This window comes from Oncorhynchus mykiss, chromosome 30 (assembly GCF_057628025.1).
Source record: "Oncorhynchus mykiss isolate SJ-2025 chromosome 30, ASM5762802v1, whole genome shotgun sequence".
In the NCBI taxonomy this organism is placed as follows: Eukaryota; Metazoa; Chordata; class Actinopteri; order Salmoniformes; family Salmonidae; genus Oncorhynchus; species Oncorhynchus mykiss.
Window position 1 is genome coordinate 24,370,045 of NC_143051.1, and position 23,000 is coordinate 24,393,044.

Sequence of the window (23,000 nt, forward strand, 5' to 3'; positions counted from 1 at the left end):
TCGCCACTGCGCAAACATGTCTATAATAGATAAGACTGTTAAGATATGAACATTTCAAGAAAGGAATGCATATATTTTGGCCTGGCAAAGTTTTTTTTTTTTACCCCGCTGGTCTCGACTCGTCTCGGGAAGAAATTAAGAGTTCTCACTGTCCAAGAATGAGTACAAATGTATTCGACACCTACACAAGACCGAGACCCTCAATATGTGGTCTCGAGACATGTCTCGAGTACTACAACACTGGTATACAGTACCACTGCGAGCCGTATGCAGTACCACTACTGGCTATACAGAGAATCACTGCTGGCTGAATACAGTACCACTGCGGGCCGTATGCAGTACCACTGAAGGCCATACAGAGAATCACTGCTGGCTGTGTACAGTACCACTGCTGGTCGTATACAGTACCACTGCTGGCCTTATGCAGTAAAACTACTGGCCGTATGCAGTACCACTACTGGCCATATGCAGTACCACTACTGGCCGTATGCAGTACCACTGCTGGCCGTATGCAGTACCACTGCTGGTCGTATACAGTATCACTGCTGGCCAGATACAGTACCACTGCTGGACAGATACAATACCACTGCTGGACAGATACAATACCACTGCTGGACAGATACCGTACCACTGCTGGCCAGATACAATACCACTGCTGGCCAGATACAGTGCCACTGCTGGCTGGATACAGTACCACTGCTGGGCAGATACAGTACCACTGCTGGCTGGATACAGTCCCACTGCTGGATGGATACAGTACCACTGCTGGCCGTATACAGTACCACTGCTGGCTGTATACAGTACCACTGCTGGCTGGATACAGTACCACTGCTGGCTGGATACAGTACCACTGCTGGACGGATACAGTACCACTGCTGGCTGGATACAGTCCCACTGCTGGATGGATACAGTACCACTGCTGGCCGTATACAGTACCACTGCTGGCTGGATACAGTACCACTGCTGGATGGATAGAATACCACTGCTGGCTGGATACAGTACCACTGCTGGCTGGATACAGTACCAGTACGGGCCGGATACAGTACCACTGCTGGTTGGATACAGTACCACTGCTGGCCGTTACAGTACCACTGAAGGCCATACAGAGAATCACTACTGGCCGTATACAGTACCACTGCTGGCCGTATACAGTACCACTGCTGGACGGAAACAGTACCACTGCTGGCTGGATACGGTACCACTGCTGGCTGGATACAGTACCACTGCTGGCTGGATACAGTACCACTACTGGCCGTAAGCAGTACCACTGCTGGCCAAATTGAGTACCACTGCTGGTCGTGCACAGTATCACTGCTGGCCGTATGCAGTACCACTGCTGGCCGTATACAGTACCACTGCTGGCTGTATGCAGTACCACTGCTGGACAGATACAGTACCACTGCTGGCTGGATAGAGTACCACTACTGGCCGGATACAGTACCACGCTGGGCAGATACAATACCACTGCTGGCCATATACAGTACCACTGCTGGCTGTATGCAGTACCACTGCTGGACAGATACAGTACCACTGCTGGCTGGATAAAGTACCACGCTGGGCAGATACAATACCACTGCTGGCCGTATACAGTACCACTGCTGGCTGTATGCAGTACCACTGCTGGACAGATACAGTACCACTGCTGGCTGGATAGAGTACCACTACTGGCCGGATACAGTAGCAATGCTGGGCAGATACAGTACCCCTGTTGGCCCGGATACAGTACCACTGCTGGGCAGATACAATACCACTGCTGGCTGGATACAGTACCACTGCTGGGCAGATACAATACCACTGCTGGCTGGATACAGTACCACTGCTGGCCGTATACAGTACCACTGCTGGCCGTATGCAGTACCACTGCAGGACAGATACAGTACCACTGCTGGCCGGGTACAGTACCACTACTGGCCGGATACAGTACCAATGCTGGCCGTATGTAGTACCACTGCTGGACAGATACAGTACCACTGCTGGCCGGATACAGTACCACTACTGGCCGGATACAGTACCACTGCTGGGCAGATACAGCACCACTGCTGGCTGGATACAGTACCACTGCTGGCTGGATACAGTACCACTGCTGGCTGGATACAGTACCACTGCTGGACGGATACAGTACCACTGCTGGCTGGATACAGTACCAGTACTGGCCGGATACAGTACCACTGCTGGCTGGATACAGTCCCACTGCTGGATGGATACAGTACCACTGCTGGCTGGATACAGTACCACTTCTGGCTGGATACAGTACCACTGCTGGCTGGATACAATACCACTGCTGGCCAGATACAATACCACTGCTGGCTGGACACAGTACCACTGCTGGCCGTTACAGTACCACTGCTGGCTGGATACAGTACCACTGCTGGCCGGATACAGTACCACTGCTGGCTGGATACAGTACCACTGCTGGCAGTTACAGTACCACTGCTGGCTGGATACAGTACCACTGCTGGATGGATACAATACCACTGCTGGCTGGATACAGTACAACTGCTGGCTGGATACAGTACCAGTACTGGCCGGATACAGTACCACTGCTGGTTGGATACAGTACCACTACTGGCCGTATGCAGTACCACTGCTGGACAGATACAGTACCACTGCTGGCCGGGTACAGTACCACTACTGGCCGTATACAGTACCACTGCTGGACGGAAACAGTACCACTGCTGGCTGGATACAGTACCACGCTGGGCAGATACAATACCACTGCAGGCTGGATACAGTACCACTGCTGGCTGGATACAGTACCACGCTGGGCAGATACAACACCACTGCTGGCCGTATGCAGTACCACTGCTGGCCGTATGCAGTACCACTGCTGAACAGATACATTACCACTGCTGGCCGGAAACAGTACCACTGCTGGCCGGATACAGTATCAATGCTGGGCAGATACAGTACCCCTGCTGGCCTGGATACAGTACCACTGCTGGGCAGATCCAATACCACTGCTGGCCCGGATATAGTACCACTGCTGGGCAGATACAATACCACTGCTGGCGGGATACAGTACCAATGCTGGGCAGATACAATCCCACTGCTGGCTGGATACAGTACCACTGCTGGCTGGATACAGTACCACTGCTGGCCGTATACAGTACCACTGCTGGCCGTATGCAGTACCACAACTGGCCAGATACAGTACCAATGCTGGGCAGATACAGTACCACTGCTGGACGGAAACAGTACCACTGCTGGCTGGATACAGTACCAGTACTGTCCGGATACAATACCACTGCTGGCTGGATACAGTACCACTGCTGGCCGGGTACAGTACCACTACTGGCCGTATGCAGTACCACTGCTGGACAGATACAGTACCACTGCTGGCCGGGTACAGTACCACTACTGGCCGGATACAGTACCAATGCTGGGCAGATACAGTACCATTGCTGGCTGGATACAGTACCACGCTGGGCAGATACAATACCACTGCAGGCTGGATACAGTACCACTGCTGGCTGGATACAGTACCACGCTGGGCAGATACAATACCACTGCTGGCTGAATACAGTACCGCTGCTGGCTGGATACAGTACCAGTACTGGCCGGATACAGTACCACTGCTGGACGGAAACAGTACCACTGCTGGCTGGATACAGTACCAGTACTGTCCGGATACAATACCACTGCTGGCTGGATACAGTACCAGTACTGGCCGGATACAGTACCACTGCTGGACGGAAACAGTACCACTGCTGGCCGTATGCAGTACCACTGCTGGCTGAATACAGTACCACTGCTGGCTGGATACAGTACCAGTACTGGCCGGATACAGTACCACTGCTGGACGGAAACAGTACCACTGCTGGCTGGATACAGTACCAGTACTGTCCGGATACAATACCACTGCTGGCTGGATACAGTACCACTGCTGGCTGGATACAGTACCCGTACTGGCCGGATACAGTACCACTGCTGGCTGGATACAGTACCAGTACTGGCCGGATACAGTACCACTGCTGGACGGAAACAGTACCACTGCTGGCCGTATGCAGTACCACTGCTGGCTGAATACAGTACCACTGCTGGCTGGATACAGTACCAGTACTGGCCGGATACAGTACCACTGCTGGACGGAAACAGTACCACTGCTGGCTGGATACAGTACCAGTACTGTCCGGATACAATACCACTGCTGGCTGGATACAGTACCACTGCTGGCTGGATACAGTACCCGTACTGGCCGGATTCAGTACCACTGCTGGACGGAAACAGTACCACTGCTGGCCGTATGCAGTACCACTGCTGGCCGTATGCAGTACCACTACTGGCCGTATGCAGTACCACTACTGGACGTATACAGTACCACTGCTGGCCGTATGCAGTACCACTGCTGGCCGTATGCAGTACCACTACTGGCCGTATACAGTACCAATGCTGGCCGTATACAGTACCACTGCTGGCCGTATGCATTACCACTGCTGGCCGTATGCAGTACCTCTACTGGCCGTATGCACTACCACTACTGGCCGTATGCAGTACCACTACTGGCTGTATGCAGTACCATTACTGGCCGGATACAGTACCACTACTGGCCGTATACAGTACCACTGCTGGACGGAAACAGTACAGCTGCTGGCTGGATACAGTACCACGCTGGGCAGATACAATACCACTGCAGGCTGGATACAGTACCACTGCTGGCTGGATACAGTACCACGCTGGGCAGATACAATACCACTGCTGGCCGTATGCAGTACCACTGCTGGCCGTATGCAGTACCACTGCTGAACAGATACATTACCACTGCTGGCCGGAAACAGTACCACTGCTGGCCGGATACAGTATCAATGCTGGGCAGATACAGTACCCCTGCTGGCCTGGATACAGTACCACTGCTGGGCAGATCCAATACCACTGCTGGCCCGGATATAGTACCACTGCTGGGCAGATACAATACCACTGCTGGCGGGATACAGTACCAATGCTGGGCAGATACAATCCCACTGCTGGCTGGATACAGTACCACTGCTGGCTGGATACAGTACCACTGCTGGCCGTATACAGTACCACTGCTGGCCGTATGCAGTACCACAACTGGCCAGATACAGTACCAATGCTGGGCAGATACAGTACCAATGCTGGGCAGATACAGTACCACTGCTGGACGGAAACAGTACCACTGCTGGCTGGATACAGTACCAGTACTGTCCGGATACAATACCACTGCTGGCTGGATACAGTACCACTGCTGGCCGGGTACAGTACCACTACTGGCCGTATGCAGTACCACTGCTGGACAGATACAGTACCACTGCTGGCCGGGTACAGTACCACTACTGGCCGGATACAGTACCAATGCTGGGCAGATACAGTACCATTGCTGGCTGGATACAGTACCACGCTGGGCAGATACAATACCACTGCAGGCTGGATACAGTACCACTGCTGGCTGGATACAGTACCACGCTGGGCAGATACAATACCACTGCTGGCTGAATACAGTACCGCTGCTGGCTGGATACAGTACCAGTACTGGCCGGATACAGTACCACTGCTGGACGGAAACAGTACCACTGCTGGCTGGATACAGTACCAGTACTGTCCGGATACAATACCACTGCTGGCTGGATACAGTACCAGTACTGGCCGGATACAGTACCACTGCTGGACGGAAACAGTACCACTGCTGGCCGTATGCAGTACCACTGCTGGCTGAATACAGTACCACTGCTGGCTGGATACAGTACCAGTACTGGCCGGATACAGTACCACTGCTGGACGGAAACAGTACCACTGCTGGCTGGATACAGTACCAGTACTGTCCGGATACAATACCACTGCTGGCTGGATACAGTACCACTGCTGGCTGGATACAGTACCCGTACTGGCCGGATACAGTACCACTGCTGGCTGGATACAGTACCAGTACTGGCCGGATACAGTACCACTGCTGGACGGAAACAGTACCACTGCTGGCCGTATGCAGTACCACTGCTGGCTGAATACAGTACCACTGCTGGCTGGATACAGTACCAGTACTGGCCGGATACAGTACCACTGCTGGACGGAAACAGTACCACTGCTGGCTGGATACAGTACCAGTACTGTCCGGATACAATACCACTGCTGGCTGGATACAGTACCACTGCTGGCTGGATACAGTACCCGTACTGGCCGGATTCAGTACCACTGCTGGACGGAAACAGTACCACTGCTGGCCGTATGCAGTACCACTGCTGGCCGTATGCAGTACCACTACTGGCCGTATGCAGTACCACTACTGGACGTATACAGTACCACTGCTGGCCGTATGCAGTACCACTGCTGGCCGTATGCAGTACCACTACTGGCCGTATACAGTACCAATGCTGGCCGTATACAGTACCACTGCTGGCCGTATGCATTACCACTGCTGGCCGTATGCAGTACCTCTACTGGCCGTATGCACTACCACTACTGGCCGTATGCAGTACCACTACTGGCTGTATGCAGTACCATTACTGGCCGGATACAGTACCAATGCTGGGCAGATACAGTACCACTGCTGGCCGGATACAGTACCAATGCTGGGCAGATACAGTACCACTGCTGGCCGGATACAGTACCACTACTGGCCGGATACAGTACCAATGCTGGGCAGATACAGTACACCTGCTGGCCCGGATACAGTACCACTGCTGGGCAGATACAATATCACTGCTGGCTGGATACAGTACCACTGCTGGCCGTATGCAGTACCACTGCTGGCCGTATGCAGTACCACTGCTGGACAGATACAGTACCAATGCTGGGCAGATACAGTACCACTGCTGGACGGAAACAGTACCACTGCTGGCTGGATACAGTACCAGTACTGTCCGGATACAATACCACTGCTGGCTGGATACAGTACCACTGCTGGCCGGGTACAGTACCACTACTGGCCGTATGCAGTACCACTGCTGGACAGATACAGTACCACTGCTGGCCGGGTACAGTACCACTACTGGCCGGATACAGTACCAATGCTGGGCAGATACAGTACCATTGCTGGCTGGATACAGTACCACGCTGGGCAGATACAATACCACTGCAGGCTGGATACAGTACCACTGCTGGCTGGATACAGTACCACGCTGGGCAGATACAATACCACTGCTGGCTGAATACAGTACCGCTGCTGGCTGGATACAGTACCAGTACTGGCCGGATACAGTACCACTGCTGGACGGAAACAGTACCACTGCTGGCTGGATACAGTACCAGTACTGTCCGGATACAATACCACTGCTGGCTGGATACAGTACCAGTACTGGCCGGATACAGTACCACTGCTGGACGGAAACAGTACCACTGCTGGCCGTATGCAGTACCACTGCTGGCTGAATACAGTACCACTGCTGGCTGGATACAGTACCAGTACTGGCCGGATACAGTACCACTGCTGGACGGAAACAGTACCACTGCTGGCTGGATACAGTACCAGTACTGTCCGGATACAATACCACTGCTGGCTGGATACAGTACCACTGCTGGCTGGATACAGTACCCGTACTGGCCGGATACAGTACCACTGCTGGCTGGATACAGTACCAGTACTGGCCGGATACAGTACCACTGCTGGACGGAAACAGTACCACTGCTGGCCGTATGCAGTACCACTGCTGGCTGAATACAGTACCACTGCTGGCTGGATACAGTACCAGTACTGGCCGGATACAGTACCACTGCTGGACGGAAACAGTACCACTGCTGGCTGGATACAGTACCAGTACTGTCCGGATACAGTACCAGTACTGGCCGGATACAGTACCACTGCTGGACGGAAACAGTACCACTGCTGGCTGGATACAGTACCAGTACTGTCCGGATACAATACCACTGCTGGCTGGATACAGTACCACTGCTGGCTGGATACAGTACCACTGCTGGCTGGATACAGTACCCGTACTGGCCGGATTCAGTACCACTGCTGGACGGAAACAGTACCACTGCTGGCCGTATGCAGTACCACTGCTGGCCGTATGCAGTACCACTACTGGCCGTATGCAGTACCACTACTGGACGTATACAGTACCACTGCTGGCCGTATGCAGTACCACTGCTGGCCGTATGCAGTACCACTACTGGCCGTATACAGTACCAATGCTGGCCGTATACAGTACCACTGCTGGCCGTATGCATTACCACTGCTGGCCGTATGCAGTACCACTACTGGCCGTATGCACTACCACTACTGGCCGTATGCAGTACCACTACTGGCTGTATGCAGTACCATTACTGGCCGGATACAGTACCAATGCTGGGCAGATACAGTACCACTGCTGGCCGGATACAGTACCAATGCTGGGCAGATACAGTACCACTGCTGGCCGGATACAGTACCACTACTGGCCGGATACAGTACCAATGCTGGGCAGATACAGTACACCTGCTGGCCCGGATACAGTACCACTGCTGGGCAGATACAATATCACTGCTGGCTGGATACAGTACCACTGCTGGCCGTATGCAGTACCACTGCTGGCCGTATGCAGTACCACTGCTGGACAGATACAGCACCACTGCTGGCCGTTACAGTAACACTGCTGGCCGTTACAGTAACACTGTGTTACTGCTGGTAGCTCAACTGGTTTAACTATTGTATCATCCACCCTGCTGCAAGGTCATAACATCACCGTACAAGTGTCTCCCACCTGACACACACACACACACACGCACACACATGCAAACACACACACCGCCATTAAGTGTAACTCTCTCTGCTGGCGTGGGTAGAGTTATGTGTCGTTCATCGCTCCCCACCTGGTGGGTGTTAAAGACTGCCTTGGTATTATGGGATGTGGCAACTGGTTGCCATGAAGAAATATACAGTTTATTTACTGGTGCATCTGTTAGTTTGCCGTGGCGCCGGGTGGATGGGCCACACAGATGGTCCAACCCGCAGCCCTCTTTACGAAACGCTAACGCAGTGTGTATGTGTGTGTTATCCCAGGCATCCACCAGACCAGAAAGCTGCCTGTCTGTCGACTACTTCAGCAGCCAGAGAGAAAGATAGAAAGGGAGGGAGGACAGGAGAGGAAGGGAGGGAGGGAGGACAGGAGGGAAGGAGAGGGAAGGCGAGAGGAAGGGAGAGGGGAGGGACGACAGGGGGAAGGGAGAGGGAGGGTGAACAGGACGTAGCTCATTGACCAGATGAGGATTAGCTGAGTGTCCTGGAGAGCAGTGGTCCTATAAAGCGTGGCAGCATGCCTTGAAGTGAGAGTGTGACAGAGTGGCGCGGCAAAGTGTCTTTATTTAACAGCCTCTTCACACGGTGGCCAAGATCACTTCAGCTGAAAACTGCACAGTAGTGCACACTCCAGCCTAGAATACCACAGTAGTGCACACTCCACCCTAGAATACCACAGTAGTGCACACTCCACCCTAGAATACCACAGTAGTGCACACTCCACCCTAGAATACCACAGTAGTGCACACTCCACCCTAGAATACCACAGTAGTGCACACTCCAGCCTAGATTACTATAGTAGTGCACACTCCAGCCTAGATTACTACAGTAGTGCACACTCCAGCCTAGATTACTATAGTAGTGCACACTCCAGCCTAGATTACTACAGTAGTGCACACTCCAGCCTAGATTACTATAGTAGTGCACATTCCACCCTAGATAACTATAGTAGTGCACACTCCTAGATTACTATAGTAGTGCACACTCCAGCCTAGATTACTATAGTAGTGCACATTCCACCCTAGACTACTACAGTAGTGCACACTCCAGCCTAGATTACTATAGTAGTGCAGATTCCACCCTAGATAACTATAGTAGTGCACACTCCTAGATTACTATAGTAGTGCACACTCCAGCCTAGATTACTATAGTAGTGCACATTCCACCCTAGATTACTATAGTAGTGCACACTCCAGCCTAGATTACTACAGTAGTGCACACTCCAGCCTAGATTACTACAGTAGTGCACACTCCAGCCTAGATTACTATAGTAATGCACATTCCACCCTAGATAACTATAGTAGTGCACACTCCAGCCTAGATTACTACAGTAGTGCACACTCCAGCCTAGAATACCACAGTAGTGCACACTCCAGCCTAGATTACTATAGTAGTGCACACTCCAGCCTAGATTACTATAGTAGTGCACATTCCACCCTAGATTACTATAGTAGTGCACACTCCAGCCTAGATTACTACAGTAGTGCACACTCCAGCCTAGATTACTACAGTAGTGCACACTCCAGCCTAGATTACTATAGTAGTGCACACTCCAGCCTAGATTTACCACAGTAGTGTACACTCTACCCTAGATAACTATAGTAGTGCACACTCCAGCCTAGATTACTACAGTAGTGCACACTCCAGCCTAGATTACTATAGTAGTGCACATTCCACCCTAGATAACTATAGTAGTGCACACTCCTAGATTACTATAGTAGTGCACATTCCACCCTAGATTACTGTAGTAGTGCACATTCCACCCTAGATTACTATAGAAGTGCACACTCCAGCCTAGATTTACCACAGTAGTGTACACTCCTAGATTACTATAGTAGTGCACATTCCACCCTAGATTACTATAGTAGTGCACACTCCAGCCTAGATTTATCACAGTAGTGCACATTCCACCCTAGATTACTATAGTAGTGCACATTCCACCCTAGATTACTATAGTAGTATACACTCCAGCCTAGATTTACCACAGTAGTGCACATTACACCCTAGATTACTATAGTAGTGCACATTCCACCCTAGATTACTATAGTAGTATACACTCCAGACTAGATTTACCACAGTAGTGCACATTCCACCCTAGATTACTATAGTAGTGCACATTCCACCCTAGATTACTATAGTAGTATACACTCCAGACTAGATTTACCACAGTAGTGCACATTCTACCCTATATTACTATAGTAGTATACACTCCAGCCTAGATTTACCACAGTAGTGCACATTACACCCTAGATTACTATAGTAGTGCACATTCCACCCTAGATTACTATAGTAGTATACACTCCAGACTAGATTTACCACAGTAGTGCACATTCCACCCTAGATTACTATAGTAGTGCACATTCCACCCTAGATTACTATAGTAGTATACACTCCAGACTAGATTTACCACAGTAGTGCACACTCTACCCTATATTACCAAGAGGGTCATACTGCATTTTTTTTATTTTTATATATATATCTTTTTTTTACCCCCTTTTTTTCTCCCCAATTGGTAGTAGTTACAGTCTTGTCTCATCGCCGCAACTCCCGTACCTATTCGGGAGAGGCGAAGGTCGAGAGCCATGCGTCCTCCGAAACACAACCCAACCAAGTCGCACTGCTTCTTGACACAATGCCAATCCATCCAGCCACACCAATGTGTCGGAGGAAACACCGTACACCTGGCGACCTGGTCAGCAGGAGTCGCTAGTGTGCGATGAGACAAGGACATCCCTGCCGGCCAAACCCTCCCTGGCCCGGACGACGCTGGGCCAATTGTGCGCCGACCCCATGGGCCTCCCGGTCGCGGCTGGCTGCGACAGAGCCTGGACTGGAACCCAGAATCTCTGGTGGCACAGCTAGCCCTGCGATGCAGTGCGTTAGACCACTGCGCCACCCGGGAGGCCCTTACTGCATTTATTTAAACTTTTATTCAGCCAGGAAAGTAATTGAGAATAAATTCAATGTTACAATAGACCTGGTTATTTACTGCACATTTCATTCGACATAGTGTACACTTCACCATAGTTTACAAACTCCAAAACAACTACTGTCTATGGTGTCTTTACCTGCATTTACAAAGGCAGCCCAATTCTGATATTTTAACCAAATATTGTCAAAAGAGCTGATCTGATTGGTCAAAAGAAAAATGAGTGAATAAAAAAATCTGAATTGTGCTGCCTGTGTGAACACAATCTGTCTTTAACTAGGAATAAAAGTATAGTGTTCTCATGTTAATCTATTACTAGTTCTAAAAGGTGCCCCTAAGGCCCTGACCCTTTACATAGCATCCGTCCTACAGGGTCAATCAAATACAAAGTGATTCAAGAGGAAAATACTTATCCATAGAACGAGGGAGGGAAGATACATTTTTTTTGTCTTTCATTTGGAGTAAAAAGCAGTAGTAATATCTCCAGTAGAAGGGGGTAATGATGAGATGGACAACGGTCTCCCTCACTAGATGTATTCCCTCCATCCCTCCCTCCTCCTCACTTCATCGGTCCGTAGGTATTAAAAACCCATCTATTTTCCAGGCCTGTTGTCTGATGCATCACTAGGACGTATCTGCTCCTGGTCATTTGCTTGGAGTGCTGGGTAATTGATTGTACTGGGGAAGTTCTCCCCTGGAGCTCGCCTCGCTATGAATGTCCCCCCTCTCTGGGAGACAGTGATATATTACCATCCCCCTCCACACACACCATACAAACACATACCATCCCCAAGTGGAGATAGTGTGTGGTCAGACACCAGTGAAACACAGATGATGTTAAGCAAGCCAGTAAGCAAGCCAGCTTTCTGAAGTCTCTATGTCAGAGACCAGAGCAGGGGAAATGTGACTTCTCCATATCAGCTCCATATCATACTCTCTAACATCACTAACTGGCCCCACGCAGACATACACACGCATGTACGCACACACACATGCACCCGCACACAAAAACAAACACACACCCACTCCTTTGTGCCCAAACTCTGAACATGGAGCTGGTTACCTTTACAGAAATACCACATGATGTCACGTGGAACTCATGTGAAAACATGTGTTTTTGGAACATTTCACGTGTTCACATGTGAAATTCCGTAAGGGTATCTACAAGGCACAAGCTGAAGCATGGGCCTCCTGAGCCCGGTTCCCTCTGACTGAAGAGAGAATTTCCTCTAAAATACCATGGAAATACCAACAGAAGCAGTACCGTAAAATAAAGTGCTACCAAACCCACAATACCTAGCTACCTGTTCAATGTTTCTTATCACATAACCATCATCATCACTGTCTTCAATAGCACTTGAGTAAACAACACTACATTAGCATCCTAGCGCAGTTAATAGGAAGGACAGGGCACCTGCTGGGGTTAGGTAGCAGACTACTGCACAGTCTGCAACAACTGCTCCCCGGGCACTGATCACCTAGAAGTCAATTAAGACCACCACCGCACCTTTCTGATTAAGAGGGCTTCGGTTAAATGTGGAATACACATTTCGGTTGACTAAATTCCGTTATTATTCCGGTATTATATTATTCTGGTATTATCTCCTTTTCACTACAGGAATGGAGTAAGCAGAGGTACACAACCTCATCACAGCAACACATGGAGGAAGGGAATGGTTCCTTTGTTCTCTGCTCAGTGTGGGAGAACAACAGAATTAAATAAAACACAATATACTGTACATTATACAGTATCCCTATGGTAAGGGTGTCAAACTCATTCCATGGAGGTCCAAGTGTCTGCTGGTTTTTGTTTTTTCCTTTCAATTAATACCAGGTGAGGGGAGTTCCTTACTAACCAGTCATCTTAATTCATCAATCAAGTACAAGGAAGGAGAGAAAACCCGCAGCCACTCGGCCCTCCATGGAATGACTTTGGGGCGTGCTCTATGGGGAGGCCAGACCAGACCAGGAGAAGGAGTGCAGAAGAATAGAGACCATCACGTTCTCTGTGAGTCTATGGGGGAGAAATAGGAGAGAAAAAAAACAAAAGAGGAGAGCAATGTCTTCTTTCCCTCAGGGCTAATGGAGCGTGAAGTGGACGTGAGCCCTAACTGCTGATGCAATCAAAGAGCGTCAATAACCTGTGAAACGTAAACTGTTCTTGTCACTGACAATGGAATGGAGCAACATGATCGCTACAACACACACACACAAAAACACACACACACTCCAACGGCTAAATGTACTCAGTTCTTTAGTGGGTTGGTTGATGATGCATGCCACTCACATCAAGTGGTTGATTTCAAGGACAGAGCCGTTCTCATTTTTCGGACAGAAGAGTTACCTTCACAGCATGATCCACTAGTGGTTATCTTACCTTTATCATGTGCAATGCCTCTCATGTCTTCCTGTCAAACGTAATATTTAATACTTTGATCATTTAATTAAAAAGGAGACAGTGTACTATGTGTGGAACTGTCTTTTGAAACAGGCAGTGGAGGATACCCTTCTCAATAGGGGGGAATTGAAATATTCCTTCAGAAAGTATTCATACTCCTTGACTTATTGTTTTGTTACAGCCTGAAATCAAAATGGATTCAATTGTTTTTTCTCTCAATCATTTACACACAATACCCTATAATTACAAAGTGAAAACATGCTTTTATAAAGTTTTGCTAACACAGAAATATCAAATTTACATAAGTATTCACACCTCCGAGTCAATACTTTGTACAAGCACCTTTAGCAGAGATTACAGCTGTCTTTCTCTGTAAGTCTCTAAGAGCTTTCCACACCTGGATTGTGCAACATTTGCCCATTATTCTTTTCAAAATTCTTCAAGCTCTGTCAAATTGGTTGTTGATAATTGCTAGACAACCATTTTCAGGTCTTGACACAGATTTTCAAGTAGATTTATGACCAAACTGTAACTTAGCCACTCACTGTCTTGTTGTTTTAGGTTATTATCCCGCTGAAAAGTGAATTTGTCTCCCAGTGTCTGGTGGAAAGCAGACTGAACCAGCTTTTCCTCTAGGACTTTGCCTGTGCTTAGCACCATTCCATTTCTTTTTTATCCTGAAAATCTCCCCAGTCCTTAATGATTACAAGCATACCAATAACATGATGCAACCACCACTATGCTTGAAAATATGGAGAGTGGTACTCAGTAATGTGTTGTATTGGATTTGCCCCAAACAACACCTTGTATTCAGGACAAAACATTAATTGCTTTGCCCCCTTTTTTGCAGTATTACTTTAGTGCCTTGTTACAAATGGGACGCATGTTTTGGAATATTTTTTATTCTGTACAGGTTTCCGTCTTTTCACTCGGTCAACTATATTAGTATTGTGAAGAAACTACAATGTTGTTGATCCATCCTCAGTATTCTCTTATTACAGCCATTAAACTCTGTAACTGTTTTAAAGTCACCATTGGTGTAACGATCGACGTTGGAATGAGGTGAGGACCAAAGCGCAGCGTGGTATGTGTTCATGATGATATTTATTTAAACTCAGAACACTAAACAAAATAACAGAGAAAGAAACGAAACTGAAACAGTTCTGTAAGGTGACAAAACACACTAGACAGAAAATAAACACCCACGAAACACAAGTGGGAAATGGCTACCTAAGTATGATTTCTCAATCAGAGAAAACTAACGACACCTGCCTCTGATTGAGAACCATACCAGGCCAAACGCAAAAACACAACATAGAAAACGGAACATAGACAACCCACCCAACTCACACCCCGACCATACTAAAACAAAGACAAAACAAAGGAACTAAGGTCAGAACGTGACAATTGGCCTCAAAGTGAAATCCCTGAGCAGTTTCCCTCCTCTCTGGCAACTGAGTCAGGAATAATGCTTGTATCTTTGTAGTGACTGAGTACATTGATACACCATCCAAAGTGTAATTAGTAACTTCACAATGCTCAAAGGGATATACAGTTGAAGTCAGAAGTTTACATACACCTTAGCCAAATACATTTAAACTCAGTTTTTCACAATTCCTGACATTTATTCCTAGTAAAAATTCCCTGTCTTACTTCAGTTAGGATCACCACTTTATTTTAAGAATGTGAAATGTCATAATAATAGTAGAGAGAAGGATTTCTTTCAGCTTTTATTTCTTTCATCACATTCCCACTGGGTCAGAAGTTTACATACACTCAATTAGTATTTGGTAGCATTGCCTTTAAATTGTTTAACTTGGGTCAAATGTTTCGGGTAGCCTTCCACAAGTTTCCCACAATAAGTTTGGCCCATTCCTCCTGACAGAGTTGGTGTAACTGAGTCAGGTTTGTAGGCCTCCTTGCTCGCACACACTTTTTCAGTTCTGCCCACAAATTTTCTATGGGATTGAGGTCAGGGCTTTGTGATGGCCACTCCAATACCTTGACCTTGTTGTCCTTAAGGCATTTTGCCACAACTTTGGAAGTATGCTTGGGGTCATTGTCCTTTTGGAAGACCCATTTGTGACCAAGCTTTAACTTCCTGACTGATGTCTTGAGATGTTGTTTCGATATATCTAAATCATTTTCCTACCTCATGATGCCATCTATTTTGTGAAGTGCACCAGTCCCTCCTGCAGCAAAGCACCCCCACAACATGATCCTGCCACCCTGTGCTTCACCGTTGGGATGGTGTTCTTCTGCTTGCAAGCCTCCCCATTTTTCCTCCAAACATAACAATGGTAATTATGGCCAAACAGTTCTATTTTTGTTTCATCAGACATTTCTCCAAAAAGTACGATCTTTGTCCCCGTGTGCAGTTGCAAACCGTATTCTGGCTTTTTTGTGGCAGTTTTGGAGCAGTGGCTTCTTCCTTGCTGAGCGGCCTTTCAGTTATGTCACCATAGGAGTTGTTTTACTGTGGATATAGATAATTTTGTACCCGTTTCCTCCAGCAGCTTCACAAGGTCCTTTGCTGATGTTCTGAGATTGATTTGCACTTTTCGCACCAAAGTACATTCATCTCTAGGAGACAGAACGCGTCTCCTTCCTGGGTGGTATGATGGCTGCGTGGTCCTGTGGTGTTTATATTTGCGTACTATTGTTTGTACAGATGAAAGTGGTACCTTCAGGCGTTTGTAAATTGCTCCCAAGGATGAACCAGACTTGCGGAGGTCTACAATTTTTTTTCTGAGGTCTTGGCTGATTTGTTTTGATTTTCCCATGATGTCAATCAAAGAAGCACTGAGTTTGAAGGTAGGCCTTGAAATACATCCACAGATACACCTCCAATTGACTCAAATTATGTCAATTAGCCTATCAGAAGCTTCTAAAGCCATTACATAATTTTCTGGAATTTTCCAAGCTGTTTAAAGGCACAGTCAACTTAGTGTATGTAAACTTCTGACCCACTGGAATTGTGATACAGTGAATGATAAGTGAAATAATATTTTTGTAAACAATTGTTGGAAAAATGACTTGTGTCATGCGCAAAGTAGATGTCCTAACAGAACTTGCCAAAACTATAGTTTGTTATCAAGACATTTGTGGAGTGTTTTCATGACTCCAACCTAAGTGTACGTAAACTTCCGACTTCAACGGTAAATGTTTTACCCATCTACCAATAGGAGCCCTACTTTCCGAGACATTGGAAAACATCCCTGGTCTTTGTGGTTGAATCTGTGTTTGAAATTCCCTGCTTGACAGAGGGACCTTACATATAATTGTATGTGTGGGGTAAAGAGATGAGCTTGTCATTCTAAAATCATGTTAAAGACTATTATTACACACAGAGTGAGTCCATGCAACTTATTATGTGACTTGTTAAGCTGTTTTTTACTCCTGAATTTATTTAGGCTTGCTATAAGAAAGGGGTTGAATACTGAATATTAACTCCAGTTAACTTTTCAATTTTTATTAATTTACAAACATTTCGAAAAATATAATTCCACTTTGACATTATGGGCTATTGTGTGTAGCCCAGTGACAAAAACAATCTAAATTGAATCAATTTTACATTTAGGCTGTAACACAACCAAATATGGCAAAAGTCAAGGGGTCTGAATACTTTCTGAACACACTGTAAATATTGTAAATTACAATTCAAAAGTCACCTTTCAAAATGAATGACTCACTCAACTCTTTTATTAAAATAGTAATGGTTTCAAAGGTAACTCTGTCGATTATGTGTTTCAAAAGGCCTTCATGTTTTTTGGGAAGTATGTGCATCGTGTTTGAGAATTTGACCACCAAAGAAAATCACATTATCATTCACCTGCACTAGTTCCTCTCATCCATCCATCTTTCTCTTGGGAGAGAGTCCTATCGTCATTTCTCACCAGCCAGTTCTGTACTTCAGACACAGACAGGCACAGACACTATAGGATCAACCTTCTTGAAGGGTACAGTGTGTGGATGCTGAGGGATTTCTGTCAGAGATCAATGTAAGATGGAGAAATCAAACGAGTGCTACTTTAATTTCAACAGACTTAGGAAAAGTTCTGCTGTTGCTGGAGTGCCAATCATCAGATACAGCATGTTGGATTTTATCCTGCAGAGTTTATCAACAACTCACACACACACATGCACACATACATAAACACGCACGCACGTTCACACGCAGGCACCCACACACACACGCTCACACACACACACACACACACACACACACACACACACACACACACACACACACACACACACACACACACACACACACACACACACACACACACACACACACACACACACACACATCATTAAAAGTGAGAACTGCGATCCACTTAAAAAGTTCAAAAGTACAAGAGCAGAAAGCTGAAGGATTTAAAACCACTAAGACAGTGGTTCCCAAACTTTTTATAGTCCTGTACGCCTTCAAACATTCAACCTCCAGCTGCGTACCCCCTCTAGCACCAGGGTCAACGCACTCTCAAATGTTGTTTTTTGCCATCATTGTAAGCCTGCCACACACACACTATACAATACATTTGTTAAACATAAGAATGAGTGAGTTTTTGTCACAACCCGGCTCGTGGGAAGTGACAAAGAGCTCTTATAGGACCAGGGCACAAATAATAATAATCCATAATTTTGCTCTTTATTTAACCATCTTACATATTAAACCTTATTTGTCCATTGAAAATTGTGAATAACTTACCACATGTTAATGAGAAGGGTGTGCTTGAAAGGATGCACATAACTCTGCAATGTTGGGTTGTATTGGAGAGAGTCTGTCTTAAATCATTTTCCACACAGTCTGTTCCTGCATTTAGTTTTCATGCTAGTGAGTACCGAGAATCCACTCTCACATAGGTACGTGGTTGCAAAGGGTATCAGTGTCTTAACAAACGATTTGCCAAGGCAGGAAACTCTGACTGCAGCCCAATCCAGCAGTGGCTTCTGATTAAATTACATTTTCACAGAACCGCTTGTTGCAATTTCCATGAGACTCTCTTGTTCAGATATCGGTAAGTGGACTGGAGGCAGAGTCAGACCCTCACTAGTGAATGAGGGATAATGAATCCAGTTGTTTGTGTCGTCCGTTTCAGGAAAGCACCTGCGTAATTGCGCACCCAACTCACTCAGGTGCATCGCTATATCACATTTGACATTGTCCGTAAGCTTGATGTCATTTGCACACAAAAAATCATACAATGATGGAAAGACCTGTGTGTTGTCCTTTTTAATGCAGACAGAGAAGAGCTCCAACTTCTTAATCATAGCCTCAATTTTGTCCCGCACATTGAATATAGTTGCGGAGAGTCCCTGTAATCCTAGATTCAGATCATTCAGGAAAGAAAAAACATCACTCAGATAGGCCAGTGTTGTGAGAAACTCGTCTTCATGCAAACTTTAAGCTCATCTCTCAATTTTAAAAAAACCTTTCAATTCTTTGCCCCTTGATAACCAGCGAACTTGTGTATGTTGTAAAAGCGTTAAATGGTCGCTGCCCATATCATTGCATAGTGCAGAAAATACACATATTCAGGGACCTTGCTTTAACAAAGTGAACCATTTTCACTTTATTGTCCCAAACGTCTTTCAATCTGTCATGCATTCCCTTGGCAGCAAGAGCCTCTCGTGGATGATGCACTGGACCCAAGTGGTGTCGGGAGCAACTGCTTGCACGCGTGTTACCACTCCACTATGTCTCCCTGTCATGGATTTTGCACCATCAGTACAGATACCAACATGAGCAGCAGATACATTTGGCTACATACAAACCGTTTGTGGAATTCCCACAAGAGAGTAACGGTTAATGTGATTAGATGTTAATTATTTGACTAGGCTACCTGTATTTGACATTGAGTTGTTATTTGGCTGAACACTAGATGGTTTCATTTTATTTTTGGCTGTGAAACGAGGCTACTCAGGTGAGAAGAAAACGTTGGAAAATATAAATGGACTGCTTGAATTTTATTTGTATCTATTTTTTAATGTGAATGACATTTTTAGTTTGACGTACCCCCGACATCATTGCGCATCTCGGTTTGGGAATACCTACACTAGGGGAATAGGATAATGTGGACGTGTGTAGGTGTATGTGTGTAGGTGTGTGTGTGTGTAGGTGTATGGGTGTTTAAATCCTCTAAAGGATGGATAGGATGGTGTGTGTAGCATGTGACCTCTGATCAAGACTAGGGGTCCCTCGATTCCTGTTATTCCAGGAAACTTCCCTACCAGGAAACTTCCCTACCAAGGAAACTTCCCTACCAGGAAACTTCCCTACCAGGAAACTTCCCTAGTGGCGTGGTTTGGGATTAGAAATGTGGGATTGAGACAAACTAACCAACACTCTTTGGACATTCCCATCAGTAGTAACAGTGGTGTGTGTGTGTGCGCGAATGTGCATGTGTATGTGTGTTTGTGTGAGAGAAAGACTCACACTCTTTGGACATGCCCACGCCAAAGCACTTCTGGAGTCGGCAGTACTGACAGCGGTTCCTGGTCACCTTGTTGATGATGCAGTTCTTGTCCCGGTGACACGTGTACACCATGTTCTTCTGGATGGATCTACGGAAAAAACCCTGAGAGAGAGAGTTAAAGAGAAAGAGAGATAGATAGAGAGAAAGAGTTAGAGAAAGAGAGCGAGAGAGAGAGAGCGAGAGAGAGAGAGAGAGAGGAGAGAGAGAGAGAGAGAAGAAAAGAGAGAGAGAGAGAAGAAAAGAGAGGGATCAGTCTATCTGGTAAAACATGGTTACACTGGATAAAAGGTTAAATACAATTAATAAATACAAATCTTCCTCGACTGCATTCAGCTCAGGATGTCATAGCAACAAGCATTTGTGGTGTCTGTGTGTAATCAGAGGAAAGAGGAAGCGTTGTAGAGGATGTTAACATGGCGTGTTAAGTGATGTTCAGTGAATTGGTGTGACTTTCTAAGAACGCTGGTGTAACTGACTATAACAGAAGGAGAATGACCCCCCCCTATGGTTTACGTCTACAGTATGTCCAAAAACAACTATGGTGTAACTGTCTTGTATCAGTTGCTTCAATAGAAGCATAATTTGCCTACCAACACAGTCGGAGCAGCGGGTGAGAGATGAGAGGAATTTGAGGGAAAACAAGAGGAATTCAAGTAGCTTCCTTAAAGATGTTTCAGTTGTTATTCATTTGTTGTGGCTCTGGGGTCCTTCTCAATGATCCTCCATCATCCAGGCTCTCAGGCGAGAGGGCCTCTGCCATTTGCCATAGGCTCCTGTGACAGATGGGACCTTGCGTTTTCATTAGGGGAGCAGAATGCATGATGGGTAACGGATTAGATGGCGTACGCACAGGGCTGAAATGGCTGATGCAGTAGCGTGTGTGTGTGTAGCAGCCCCATCTCGCTTTAGACTCAAACATCTGTCAACATACCAGTCCCGTCCCGCAGTGCCCACAAGTGCTTGCCAATCACGTCTGGGATTTCAACACCATGTGACCAGTCCAGGGACACCGCCCCTCGACTGGTATTATTCATTTTCTTAATAGAGGCCTTTATTCTTGCCTGATCATGTGTGTGTGTGTGTGTGTCTGTGAGTCTGAGTGTCTGTGCGTGCACATGTGTGTCTTTATCCTAGCTGATCTGAGCAGAGTACCTTCTTATACGTTACCTCTCTGTTCTAATATATAGATAACACACGCACACGCACAAACAGAAACAACGCGCAATGTATTCAGGTTGGGTGCGGAACCCAAGGCTAATGTAGTAATAATTCATTCAATCCCATCCCTGTGACCATGCAGGGCAGGATAAAAGTCCTTGGAGCGGTGTGTGTGTGCGTGCATTGGTGTGTGTGTGCATGCATCGATGTGTGTGTGCGTGCATGTGTGTGTGTGTGCCTCAGAGTCTTTGTGAAGTGATTTCTCAGCAGCAGCAGAAGCAGCAGCAGCAGTCAACAGATGCTGTGACTTCTTCATCTCTGTGTTCCTCAAGGGAAGCACTATCACACACACACACCCTGATGCACCCAGACTTAATCATCACATCTGCTCTCTCTCTCTCTCCTCCTCCTCTCCCTCTCCACCTACCTTATTCTCTCTCTCTCTCGCTCTCTACTTGCCTTATTCTCTCTCTCCCTCTCTCTCTCTCTCTCTCTACCTACCTGATTTTTTATCTCTCTCTCTTTCTACATACCTGATTCTCTCTCTCTCTCTACTTGCCTTATTCTCTCTCTCTCTCTCTCTCTCTCTCTCTCTCTCTCTACATGCCTGATTCTCTCTCTCTTTCTCTCTACCTACAGTACCTCTCTCTCTCTATCTCTCTCGGACTACCTGATTCACTCTCTCTCTACGTGATTCCCTCTCCCTACCTAACTGATTATCTCTCTTTCTACATACCTGAGTCTTTATCTCTCTCTCTTTCTACATACCTGATTCTCTCTCTCTCTCGACTTGCCTTATTCTCTCTCTCGCTCTCTGTCTCTCTCTCTACCTGATTCTTTATCTCTCTCTCTCTACATACCTGATTATCTCTCTTTCTCTCTACCTACAGTACCTGATTCTCTCTCTCTTTATCTCTCTCAACCTACCTGATTATCTCTCTCTCTCTCTCTCTCTTTATCTCTCTCTCTCTACCTGATTCTCTCTCTCTCTACCTGATTCCCTCTCCCTACCTAACTGATTCTCTCTCTTTCTACCTACCCGATTCTTTATCTCTCTCTCTCCATACCTGATTCTCTCTCTTTATGTCTACCTACAGTACCTGATTCTCTCTCTCTTTATCTCTCTCGACCTACCTGATTCTTTATCTCTCTCTCTTTCTACATACCTGATTCTCTCTCTCTCTCTCTCTCTCTCTCTCTCTCTCTCTCTCTACCTACCTGATTCTTTATCTCTCTCTCTCTACATACCTGATTATCTCTCTTTCTCTCTACCTACAGTACCTGATTCTCTCTCTCTTTATCTCTCTCAACCTACCTGATTATCTCTCTCTCTCTCTCTCTCTTTATCTCTCTCTCTCTACCTGATTC

At 46.8% G+C, this 23,000-nt stretch overlaps 1 protein-coding gene across 1 annotated transcript in view; it reads right to left on the bottom strand.

Annotated features, from left to right (window-relative positions):
- Nucleotides 1–23,000, bottom strand: part of LOC110488154 (retinoic acid receptor alpha-A) — a 146,551-nt gene that overhangs the window by 60,498 nt on the left and 63,053 nt on the right. The window contains exon 3 of the mRNA XM_036971308.2: nt 20,435–20,576. Within this exon, the coding sequence (XP_036827203.1) occupies nt 20,435–20,576 (142 nt within the window). The remainder of the gene's footprint in view (nt 1–20,434; nt 20,577–23,000) is intronic.